Source organism: Rousettus aegyptiacus, unplaced genomic scaffold, assembly GCF_014176215.1.
Source record: "Rousettus aegyptiacus isolate mRouAeg1 unplaced genomic scaffold, mRouAeg1.p scaffold_m13_p_10, whole genome shotgun sequence".
In the NCBI taxonomy this organism is placed as follows: domain Eukaryota; kingdom Metazoa; phylum Chordata; class Mammalia; order Chiroptera; family Pteropodidae; genus Rousettus; species Rousettus aegyptiacus.
Genome location: NW_023416285.1, coordinates 77795191 through 77808269, shown reverse-complemented (window position 1 = coordinate 77808269; position 13079 = coordinate 77795191). Strand labels below are relative to the sequence as shown.

Below are 13079 nucleotides of genomic sequence, written 5' to 3'. Positions count from 1 at the left end.
AACTCAGTAATAATATCTGACTCTGGTTTATAGATAGTTATACATATCTCTAACTGCAGGACTTATAAGGACTTCCAAGCTGCCCTTCCTGGTCTGCGTAGAATGAATTCTCTAGAGAAATCTTAATATTAAACCAGACTAAACATAAGACAAGCAATGCAGCTGCAACAAATTATTTGATATTATCTCCCTCTATTCAGAATTTGGGTGTGTAGTTTTGCCATTCACCTTCTAATTCACAAGGATTGAAATGGAAAACTTTCATTTGGCTCTTTACATGGCTACTTCCCCCACCTCCTTAAAATCTTAGCTCAAATGTTACTTTTTTTTTTTATAAGACCAAGCCTGACCATCTTACTTAATAATTAACCCACAAATCCCTCTCCCCTAACCCTAGCACTTTTCATGCCTTTACTCTGCTCTACTTTTTCTTCCTTTCATTTTTTGTTTTGCTTATAGAACCTCTCACCTTCTAACATTCCATGTACATAATTAATTTATTTGTAATGTGCCTTGTTTGTTGTCTCATTCCTGCAGAATCTAAACTTCACAAAGGCAGTCATCTTTGACTGTTTTATTTACCAAGTGGCTAGAACAGTGCCTGGGACATGGCAGATACACAATAAATATTTTTTAAATGTATAATGAATTTGGATGATAAGAACAATAAATATAAAATATGTATTGAGGTGATTCAAGTCATCAAAGATAAAAATTCCCTGGAGAACAGACAAGGAATCTGTCTAAATGAGAGAATGTTCTTATTCCTTTTCTAAACTTCTAAATTTTTTGGTGGCAAAATGGATGCTTATTTTACCCCTAAAATTTTGTTAGGTACTTAATCTCTCTGGTCTTTAATCTCTGCACTTGTAAAATTAGTGGTTTGAATTAACTGCTCTTTTAAGATGTCCTCCTCTGACAGTCTATTGAATAATGACCAGTAGGCAGGTCAATGAAATGAGCAAAATAATTTAGTCAAGAAAATTATTGGTCCCAATAGAATTGGTGTTGGTCCCAATTCTACAACACGTGCGCGCGCGCACACACACACACACACACACGGCAATGCGACCGTGCATAATCATTTATGGACTCAGTTTCCTTATGTATAAAATGAAAGAACTGGACTAGATAATTACTAAGGCAGTTTGAGCTCAACTATTTTATCACTGCTCTGCATAAAAAGTTACCATTTTGCTTTGTTCTCCCTCCTCCTTCTGAGCTACCTTTTTTTAATGATGCATGTATCATGACATGTGTGAAAGAATGACAGTGCCCACCCTCCAGGTCCTTCCCTTTTGGGGATGCTTCCTGCCCTTCTTACCCTCAGGGAATCCATCCCAGATTTCTAGCCGGTCATAGCGACACGATATTCCCCCTGGAGGATTTGAGTCAGGCTCTAGGTCAAAGCTTTCAAATTCCAGGATGACCTCTGACATCTTTGGTGCAAAGATAATATAAGTGCATTCAAGGCTGTTGGGATATTTTTCAGGGAATCCAGGGGACTTTATCACTCCACTAGGGGCTGTGTAGTTCTGCGAACACTCAGGACCTGGAATAAAAGAGAAAAAGTAGTAAAGTGAAAATCCTCTTAAATGACTTCGCCAAGAAATAACCTGGGCAAAGATAGCATATCTTTCTAATAAAAGCCTACCATTGTAATCATTGTCTTAATTATTCATTACTCAATCAACCTTTGTATAGTAGTGCTAGGTATGGAAAGTCAAGTTCAGATTTATTGTGTTCACCTTAGTTTTCCATTTGTGTGGAGCAATTTAAAAACTTCTGCTGTTGCAGAGAAAAAAATGACAAATATAAAATCATGTGGGAACAATGAATGAGTAAGCTACAGAAATCTTGACAGAGCCCTAGAGAAATAATTATAGCCCCTTCAAGCTTAAATCCTTAAATCTTAAGTCTGACAGCTCTTTATTGGTGGAATAGAACATTTACAAAGGCGAGGGGCAGGGGGAATTCGATGGAGAGAGTTTGGGTTTCAGATTCCTACACGAGTGACTCAGTAACTTTGCCAGATGTGACCTCTGCCTTTTGACAAACTAAATGTGAAAGGTAATTCGTACATGTACCCAGGGTGAGTGACTCATTCTGAGTGGTGTTGACACAGGTGCGCTGGTAAAGTGTGGCTGCTAGTGAGGGCACGATAAACTGTGATTACAGGCTGTGTTGCTAGAAGTCACCTGACATTAATGTTGACACCCTAACCTTCCGCAAAGTATCAGATACAGTACTGTCTGCCATCCTAAAATTATTTGTTCATATATATGTGTGTATGTATAATGTATATATTTACAGTGTGCGATTTTAATGACTGTTCAGTGTTACCAAAATTTTACAAATTATATTAAACTGGTCAAGTATATACGTACATATATTGCAAGTTGACCTTATTACTCCCAAATGACCACAGTTTCAATTCACGGTATAGCATTGAACAGGGTGGTTGGTATTCACCACACAGCTGAAAAATTGACCATCAGCACAGACAGGAGCATATCAGCTCTGCCCCTTATCACCACCACCACTGCCATGAATCAGAGATGATTTGACCCTTTTGAATCTCAGGATCCAACCTGGGGATGTCCAACTCAACAATTCTTTTCCTGGGCCATTGTCTCCCTGATGGCACCCTAGGATGACATGCAAGGATTCAATTCTAAATAAGAAGGGTTGTTGAGCTTGTTCTTAACTAAAATTTCTCCAAAAGTACCAAATACTACAGGCAACGTATTAGGCATTAACACAGATTAAATTTAACTAGCAAATCTCTAGATTTAGTGGCTAGGGTTAGTAGGCTAAATCCAGCGCTTCTGGCCACTTATTGAGAAAACAGATCAATAGCTTTCTTCCCGTGTACATATTAGATCTTCCTGGCTAAGGAGATGCAAAGGAGTGATGCTGATTAGTCTGGCATGATCAGCCTGGTTGTAGCAAGCTGACTTGTTTAAAATACCTCCCAAAGCCTTCTCAATGTGGCTCAGCCTTCACCGCGATGGCCTCAAATGCTTATCTATTCAATTCTGGTTAAAAAGTTATTAGTATGTGGCATTTCGCAATGTCAGTTCCAGGTAAGGAGATTATGAAATATCCTGTATAATTTATAATCTGTTTCTAAGTTATTTGGTGGCTTCTGAGATGACAGTGATTATGCTAATTTAACTCCTTAATTCATAAGGAATATGCATATAAGATATTGGAAACCCTTTAGAATTTTATTTCTAAGACGTAGGAACAGTGACCCTGCAGACCTCTAACCTCCTCCCTGGGGTAAAAAAAAAAAAAAAATGCTTTGGGTAGGCCCTTGTAAAGCAAAGCAAACAGCAGAGTTTAATGCAGGTACTAACATTTTTTCCTTATAAAATTGTCCAGGCGAGATTAAGATTTAATGAGAGAAAAAAATGACAGTAATCAAGGGCATACTTTCAAAATCAAATAAATTTCAGTGCTTTCACTGTGTCCTTGTCCTGTCAAACACCTTTGGAAGCTAGCTCAGGTTTTCTAAGGTATTTGGCAAAAGCTGGGGAAATCCAAGGCAATGATGGAAGAGAACTGGTTTGAGCACAAGAAGGTCTGAGTTCAGGTCCTGTCGTTACCACTAACTTGCTGTGCCTCGAAATCTTTCTGGTCTTCATAACCTTTCTGGTCCTCAGATTCTGTGCATAGCAAGGGGATGACTGATTTTGAGATTTGAAAAAAAAAACTCTTTAAACTTAAAGATTCTGTAATTTCTTAGTTCTTCCATCATACATCAAAATTTGTTTTAATATTTTTCATTTTCACCATTGTGTAAATCTGCCACAGTTTAGCAAGTGCGTCCCCAGAAAGAACTGTGGCAGGAATGGGTTAAGGAATTCTGTAGTGAGTATACAAGTGAGGAACCAGAGGGAGGGCAAGTAGCCTTGTGTGCCTACGGGAAAACGAGCTGGTGGTGCAAGATGTGAGATGTAGGATGCGTGTGCCCAGAACTAGAGACGGCAAACCCCATGTTTCTGACATTGTCTGTAAGACTGACAGCACATTGTGTAGTTTTAAGAGTGACACCGTTTATTGTTAGTGACAATGAAAATGGATAATAATAATAGGCAAGATACTTTCTGGAATTATTATTAAATATGTAGAGTCTTAATCAAAAAATATATGAAGTGACCAGTCCTGCTCTCAATTAATGCGCCTCTCCCCTGCTCTGAGACCTACAGAGAATGACCACATCTTTTCCCTGCATTTGGGCCTAGATGACCTTGGCTAAGGCAAGGTCAGGAAGAGCGATTCATGGGGAGGCTTGAGTTTCCTAGAGAAATTTCTTTAAGTGAATGAGATTAATTTGAGGGCTGGTGGCCAAAGGTTTCAGCAACCGGAAAGAGATACATAGAAGGGGAAAAGCAGGGTACCTATAGTGAGGATTAGAGTGCCAGGATGGCTCCAGGAAGCATGGGAAGAGGTGCGGACTGGCCTTGCCAACTGTCAATCAAAGGTGCCTTTCTAGAATTGCAGCCCTAGGGACTCAGAAATGGTCTAAATCTTCCTCAGAACTGTAATCTATGGCAAGAAAACCTCGAGGTCACAGGTGAAAGATTAATTTATTGGTTCATCTATGATTAGTATAATATATGTTTTGAGGAAACTTGATATTGTTGCATCCAAGAAGAAGTGCTATGTTTCAAAGGAACAGAGATTCATGGATTTTATTATGTCATTAAATGGCTTTTGAGGAGAGAATGTCCATAAACCTGTATAAGTATGCATAAATGTATTATGTTAGTGACTTTTTAAGGAGTATCTATAAAGATTATATTATATGCAGTGAGGGAGGGTAGATATTTTCTTTGCATTTTTCAGATGGTACCAATCTAGTTGGGAAATGAAATAAGCACACATGAAGAAATTTGAAAACACTAGGGAGAAACATATTGGTAAGTGAAGTATATCTGTGCTTGTATGCATACAGTATGTGTATGTGTGTGTGTGTGTATAGGGAACAAGTTAGGTATATATATAGGAAAAAATAGTAGATTCATTAGGAAAGTTTTCCTGAGAAAAGGTTGTTTACAACTAGGTGTCTAACAGGTTAAGGGATATAAACTGGAAGACAGCAAAGACTATGAAATCTGAAGGCACCAGCTTTATCCATAATCATTGTAACAGCAAGTGCTTATCCAACACTTATCAGTGATAGGCACAGGCTATGCATTTTCCATGTTTTCATTTCAACTGATCTTTACAACAAGCCTGCACTAGATACTATTATCCATTTTTTGGGTGAAGAATAGAAGGCTCTGGACAGTCATACAGATAGTCAGAGGCAGAATTAAAATTCACATTCAGGTCTGCTGGGCTTTACCCATTGTGCTATCCCGAGGCAGGATGCCAGCTTGTAAATCTGGGAAAATTGAAGCTAAAGGAAGTTTGGAGCAGTTGCTGTCAAGCCTTGAGCTTGACCCAACAGGACACCGAGGCTTGACCATGGATGATGGAGACCTGCCATAGGCATTTTGAGGACTAAGGCTTGAAGACTGTTTGAGGATAAGCCTGAAGCTGTCTGGAAGATAAGAGAGTATGGGGAGAACCACAGATCAGGCCTGTTTGTTTAATGGCAGTGGACACAGAAAGGAAATGTGACGACACCTGTGGATAAAAATTCTAAAGAACTAGAAGACATACAGGATGTATAGAAGAGTGAACAAAATAAGCCTTCAAGCCTCAAAGACAGTGTTGGAGAGCAAGACGGGAAAATTATGGTATATCTGAGACTAATGGAGGGTGGGGAACTGAGTTCTTTAGGAAGATGAAGAATTCTTAATGACTTACTGACTGAGTTCTCTCTTTTCTCTTTCAAACATCTTCGGCTCTTTGAGAAACACTGACAATTAAAGGCTGTGTTTAGTCCCTTTGCTGACACCTTTTTTCTTTGATCATGCCACGTGCAGGTAGAACAAATGTAGATACGAGTGTATACATATACATACACATACGCCATGATTTATGTAACAAGTCAAACAGCTTTCAACGCAAGAACATATACACATATGTAATCATCTATACATACTGATGTCATATGTATACCATTATTTATACTAAAGGGTTTCAACTATGTGCTTAGATAGATTTCTGAAGAGAGCTCTCTTCATCTATCCATCCATATTTAGATTCCTTTGACATTTTAAGAAGTTATATCCATGTTCCCAGAAACTCCTAATGACTCCTTTTTGTTATTCTTAATTGCCACTGACCCAGAATACCTTAAGCATTTGTCATTGGTGTGGCTAAAATTTTGTTAAAAAAAAAAAAAAAAAGCTCTTTCTCCTATATTCTAGGCCAATACATTCAAATCTTGAGCCTCTGTCCCTAGATGGGTGCCCTACATATAAATGTTAAAAGAATAATCAAATAATGAAATAAGTAAAATAAGGGGAGGCCGGATTTAACACATAAAAAGAATCTACAAGTTGTTGGAGAAACAGTGATGTGCAGATAAAACAGTGTTTATCAATTGACTGATATGTGCCTTTGATTCCTCGAGGCTGGGAGAATGAATTGTCTGATTCTATCTCATCTCAATTATACCACTGCAACGAAAGATTAATAAGTGATTGCATTGGATGGATGACTGAAATTTACTCCTAAGGAAAATGATATTTAAAGTGTTACTGCTTTGTTTCCTCCAAAAGGTTCTTTCTGCAGCCATTCTTCCATTAACAGAAAGCCTCTTCTTCCTCTGGCAGCTTTAGAAACTCTGTAAGACTAGTGCACCACTTCGCTTTTCTGGGAACTACCACTCTTGAATTTTGTGATAAACTAAAGGGAACAGGATGGATATGGCTTTAAGGTAACAGGGATCCCTGTATTTTCAAGGACAATGAAAAGAAATCAAACTTTAACAATAAATAAAACTTACTTTTGAAGAAGAACAAATGCTCTTAAATGAGTTTTATGGAGTATAAACCTTATAAACACTGGTTAACACATTAGAATGATACGATTTTGATTTCTAAAATACTTTAAAAAATTTAAACATACTCCATATATTGGATAATTTTCCTCTGTTTAAAGTATTTTCTAATATTTTTGTAATGAGAATATGTGTTGTTTTACAAAAGGATAAAACATTACTTCTTGTCTTTCTTTTCACTTGGTTTTTCATAGAATCAAACAATGTTAGTAAACATTTACTCAAATTTGTTCTACGCTAAGTTACTCACCTCTCTTGAAAATTTCATAACGTATTGAAAATCCTGCACCATGTGTCTCATAGTCAGAGACAAATTTGATAAAAAGAAATGGTCCTGAAGATACTACAGGAGAAGGGGCAATCTTTCCACAGAACTTTCCCCATAAACGTCCGTTTTCATTTTCTCCATCAATGACTTCCACGTAGTCATACCTAATATAGAAATGTGGAAGGAAACATTGTTAGCAAAAAATGCCCTTGCTATTTCAATAATTTAGAAACTAGTATTGTCTGCAATAGTCTGTCAGGAATTTTAAAAAAGTGCTATCTGCATTCATCACTGTATTATAAGGAAGGGAAAAGATCTAGCAAAATGAAAATAATTAAAATGGACTACATCATGTCTGTATACATCATCTGGCAACAGAGAACTATTAAGAATAATGGTGTCCATTATGCTTGCAGACAATGTCAGTTAAAGTAACCAATTAACAAGAAAAAGAGAAATCTCATGAGCACAATTCTGTATTATTAAATTGTGTTTCTTTGTCTATAGTGGTGGGGTGTCAATACATAATGCTATGCATTCTTTTCAAACTGTGAAGTTCTTTTATGAATTCAAAATGTCTCCTTGGCTGGAGCTCTCCACGAATAATACTTTGATTTCTGTGAGCGACCCTCCAAACATATGGCCACAGAATAATAAACAGATTCTTTACTACTTAACCCAATTCCACTAAATTCCAGTCTTCTTAGAAAAAAACTCTCTCGGTATCCACAGTGGTTAAAACACAGAACATCTTCCCCCCAGACTATGCTTGAATTGCAGAATGTAATTTCTTCAAAGAAAAAAGTTTATTTAAAAATAAAAAGTAACTTTGTTTATACCCACCAGCCTCAATCTCTAAAGGAACACTGTTATTTTAAAAGGAAACATGACACATTTGAAATTATCAGTGATGTGCTTTAAAAATTTCAGGCTTAATAATACGCTAAGGAGACAAATGATAAAGGAAGTGATAATAAAATATTACTCTAAAGATTTCACTGAGATAACAGAAATGCTCGGACCTTCTTATCTCTAAAAGGTGAAAAACCATCTCCAATAAACTAGCATCCCTCAGGAAAATAGGAAGATTTTTGTTGTTTAGTATTATATATTTCTTAATGTCTTGCTCTTTCCTCTCCTTTTATCAACCAAGTCACCTAGGAACCAGATAATCCAATTTGTCTTCCATTTTTCTTCTAGAACTGAAATGAAAACATTACAACCCCTTCATTTCAAACCTTTATTTCATTTCTGTGTTTAACTTGGTCCAAAAGTCCTGGGTTGTATTAATTTCAGGAATGGCTAAAATATGGCAGTAACATAAACTGTATCTGGCAATTTAAAAGAGATCAAAGTGGGGGACATCCTCATGATGACCAATGTCATCTTTCACAATCCTTTTTCAAACTGTCCAGGACATATTACTTATGTTTATGTAAAGTCTCAGGAGACAACTCCAAAGATGATATCACTAGTTAAAGTGAACGGCTTAAGGCTCTCTAAATTGAAAATGACATTACCTCATCAGTTAAAGTTGTGTACCAGCTTTGTGTATACCAAGAACAAAATAGAGCTGACATTGATGGAACTAAACATTAACATATGTGATTTATTGTATTAACTGCATTTCCTCTGCGATGTTTTCAGTAGCACTCACTGGTCTGCTAGCATCGCTGTCCCTTTGCAAAACTATGGAAATACACAGAGAAATCATTCTTTTCTCAATACTTTGGAAGATGTTTTGCATGTTAAAAGAAGATGGCGGGGAGAAACAAAAGTGGAGGATAAGGAGGATGAAGAAATCTTTATGTTCAAAATCCTAACCAGCCTTGTACAGTCAACTGGGGGCAGCGGGAAAGAACGCCATCTCTGTATTCATTAAAGCCTTGCAGGTTGGCATTTGTGTGGTAATTCCTTTTATCTCTACTCGCTTCATTGACTAGACAGGTCTGCATGTTTAGCCCACGCTTGCTTATAATTTAACTGTGATCTGAACTGTCGACTGTGTTTGTCCTGGCGACTGTGCATCCAGCTCTGCAGTATAGGCTTTTTACTCAAATCCTGACATGGTCTGAATACTAAGTGGCCAAATCCTAGTGCATTTTGCCTTCCGGTCACAAATAAGAGAGGTGGGTCAGGCTTTCTGAAGAACTAAGGGCATTCCTGTGAGGAGACCTTTCTCCTAGGTATGAGAAAACTCAGCTAATATAATGCTAGTGAATTTCAACAGGGAAAGAAGCTAGTATTTTAATTCACACATCTTCTAATAGTAAATACTAGGCTCTCCTCTTGGCAACAGTAAAAACTATTTTTAAAGGGAGAAAGGGACTACGATCTCTTCCCAGCAAGAGATAAGTCAGTGCATCATTAAATGCCAATTTTAGGAAATTGAATTATTCAGGGATACAATAGTTATATTTATAAACTGGAACGCTGTTCTCATTTTAGCACTTCCTTTCAAAGTACCATCCAACAGGGCCCCTAAGAGTATCACAAATAGCAGTTCGTGTAAATATCCAGGAGGGTGTATTCGCACAAGTTGCAAAGGGCGGTGTTGCCAAAGAAGTTAAGAAAGCAGCTTGCATCTCCCTCTGGAGTTGGTACCATTTCCACTCCGTAAGTTTCTTGCTGGCAAACGTGGTGCCAGGAATGCAGCTGGTGTGCCAGGATCCCTCCCGAGAGACTAAATGTGTCACCACAGCAACGTACCCAGCCTGCTTTGGCCTAAGGCCCAGGATCCTGAGTTTGCAAATTTTGCTCTCCTACCCGGCTGCACACTGCTCTGTTACTGCTGCCAGTGTGGCAAACACTGCATTGCCTGGAATGTCAAGCTCCCCGGTCGTGACAGCAGAGACCTACAAAGGTGGAAATGGAGGCACTTGTTTGACCCTTGTTCTGAACGGACATGCTCCAGCTGCTGGAGAAGTGGAAATTGTGTGTCAGGCATGTAATTCATAAAAGCTAGAAGAGGGGTCAAAAAACGGACTTGTCTCCTCCATTTGGAGCCCTGCTCCTGAAAAAGAATGCTCCAGGTGATAAGGAAGCTGTGTCTGGGCACAAGGGACACTGGCCTTCTGTGCAGGGGCATGGTCGTGGGGCCGCTTCCTCCCCCTGCTCCCAGAGCAGACGTGGGCGGCACCTGGGGAAGCCCTTCCTCAAGCCTCCTCCTCTCCATTTACGAGAATGTAACCGTCATGTGGATTTTTAAAATATTCAGATGACAACCAACCCTTCCTCCTTTAGCCAGCCTCCTGTTTCCTTTCTTAAATGTTCTACCTTAAAGCTTTCTCTGTCTGCACTAATAATGGCATAGCAGCCTGTCTCTACTGATAAGTAATGCAAAGATCTCATTACCTGTTTTACAATTAAAAGCTACTTTCTCATGGTTTCATTCTAGGGTGTGAAATGCTGGGCTGTCCCTGGTTGTACAGTGCAAGCTCCTTAAGCTAAAGGATTTTCGTTTACATATTCCCCTCACCCTAGCTGGATACATGAATAGTGAAAACATTTTGCATCCTAAGAGTAACCGTGAGTTAGGTTTCCCATAAAAGTGATAAAAGAATAAAGATTTCCTTCTAAGAATTCTTGAAAGGGTTACTCAGAGATTATTTTTTCTTTTGGAAAGTTTGAATTATGGTTTTAGGGAAATAGCCAAGTAGGGGGGAAAGCGATGGGAAAATGAGAAATGTACTAAGTCACCAAAGAGCGGTTTCAGAGGCTTTATGGGTCTGCAGTGCTGAATAGACAAATCGCACACCTCGCTTAAGTCGGATTTTCTCTTCTGAGTACCAATGACCCCTGACTCTGCGGTGGATCCCGTTAATGGAAAGAAAACTAATCCTCTGCAGGGTATTGTATGTGTGGCGAGCTACTGTACCAACCCCTCACAGCTTCTGGTCATTCTTGCATTATTAGGAAGGGGGACTTTAGGGGTGGTGTCTTTTTAATCTCCTTCCAAGAGCATCTACCCCCACATGCGTAAGTGCATTAATAATGGAGAAATTGGATACTTGACATCATAAACCAGAGTGAGAAATGATGTTGGCTAACATAATTTTCACCTGAAAAAAAAAAAAACTTGTTTCTTTGGATCTTTGTTTTATTTTACATAAGATATTAATAGCTATCCCAACTGAACAACGTGTAAACGATTATTATGCTGCTGTCCAAAAATCGCCTTACATATTCCCCAAAAGAGAACAGATTTTTTTTCTAAGAGAATTAGAAAAAAGGATTTGGAACAAAAACATACAAAAATGAAGCTAGGAGGAGCCAATTAGTCCGCATCTGTGTTTCTAAGTGATTTTATATGATTCACCCCCTAACAGTTCTGTCTTGCTTGCAATGTTCTAATCAAAATATATGAAAAGACTTACAAGGTTCATAGCCTTTTATTCAGCAGAAGAATTTTTTTTTAGAAATCTATTCTAATGAAATACTCTGAAATAATGTCAAATATTTATGCAAAAAGTGTTGCTTAAAGCTTTCTTTATAATAATGGGTTAAATGGAAATGCAAACAAGAAGGAAATAAGAATATTTATATACATTCAAGTCATGGAATATAATTCAGCCATTAAAAAGCATGACCAATAAAGATATTTTAACAAAGAAAAAATGCTTATGATATGTGAAAAACCAGAGCACAAAACCCTATGTTCAGTATATTCTCAATTCTTATTCACATGTAGAAAAAGAACTGGAAAGAAAAATGTTGAGCTGTTAATAAGTGGTTATCTCTGGGAGGTGAGATTATGCTCCTCAGTCATTTCCATGTTTTTAAAAATTTTTACAATGGGAAAATCCTCCTTTGTAATCAGATAAAAGTAATTTGAAAAGCTTTAACTACAAATATATAAAGTAGCAAATCGATACCTTATGGCCTAGCTAACAATTTTATATTTCTTGGTCAGAAAGCATTATCTTTTATGATATTTATTTGGAAGTACATCAAAGGCTTTGCCTTTCTTTTTCTAAACAACTAGATCAATGAGACTGTGTGATTTTTTTCTTACTACTAGACAGTTAAAATAAATCAGATTTGATCTCATATTTTCTGAAATGCTGGCAATAATACTTGCCATTTGTTAAGTAATTTTCATGTTACAAAGTGCTCTCAGCTGTATTGTCACATGCAGTCTTTACAGTGATCCCGGGAAGGAGGCTATCAGGTGGTACCAACTCAGGTACAGTATGGGGAAGCACTCAGTGAGAGATACATGCTTGGAATAATTTGTATCCTTTCAACACTGTCTACGTTAGGGCAAATTTGATTCCAATATCTGCTCTCATTACTCCCGTTCATACATATTTTGGGGGGTGGAGAATGGGCATGGACTAACTATTTTAGAATTATTCGTTAACAACTTGCAATTCATTTTTTTTTTAAACTGGTCACTGTTGCTAGAAAAACGCCACATCAACTAACACTTCATTATTTTTTTCTCAATAGCATGCTTAGAGCTATATAAATAAATATCTTGGTACATGCAAAGGTATATGTGCATGTGTGTGTTTGAGAGAGAGAAAGAGAGAGGGAGAAGGAGAGAGAAGGAGAGGGAGAGGAAGCTAGCTCTTGATCTTCAGGGAATTGCATGAGTTGAAAGTTTCAGTGGAATTGTTGGTGGCCATCGAATGGGCTTCCTCCCAGAGCTATCCTCTTTCCCCTGCTCAAACTGGATATTCAGGCATGACATAACAAGACCTCAAGCCTAGCCTGGGCAATAGGGACGAAACAGATATGGGTGCTGGAGTGGTGCTGAATGGTAGCTGTAATTTTGTTTTCTCCCTAGTGCTAGCACCCTGGGCCTGCACACAGATAGTGCCAGTAAAGATGGGGCCAGGGCAG

At 38.0% G+C, this 13079-nt stretch overlaps 1 protein-coding gene across 5 annotated transcripts in view; it reads right to left on the bottom strand.

The window, feature by feature from the left end:
* The window catches only part of NRP1 (neuropilin 1), a 131922-nt gene that overhangs the window by 72088 nt on the left and 46755 nt on the right, over positions 1-13079 (bottom strand). For all 5 annotated transcript variants that reach the window (XM_016123349.2, XM_016123347.2, XM_016123351.2 and 2 more), the window contains exons 3-4: positions 7215-7396; positions 1325-1552 (exon numbers count right to left, since the gene is read on the bottom strand). In XM_016123349.2, the coding sequence (XP_015978835.2) occupies positions 1325-1552; positions 7215-7396 (410 nt within the window). The remainder of the gene's footprint in view (positions 1-1324; positions 1553-7214; positions 7397-13079) is intronic.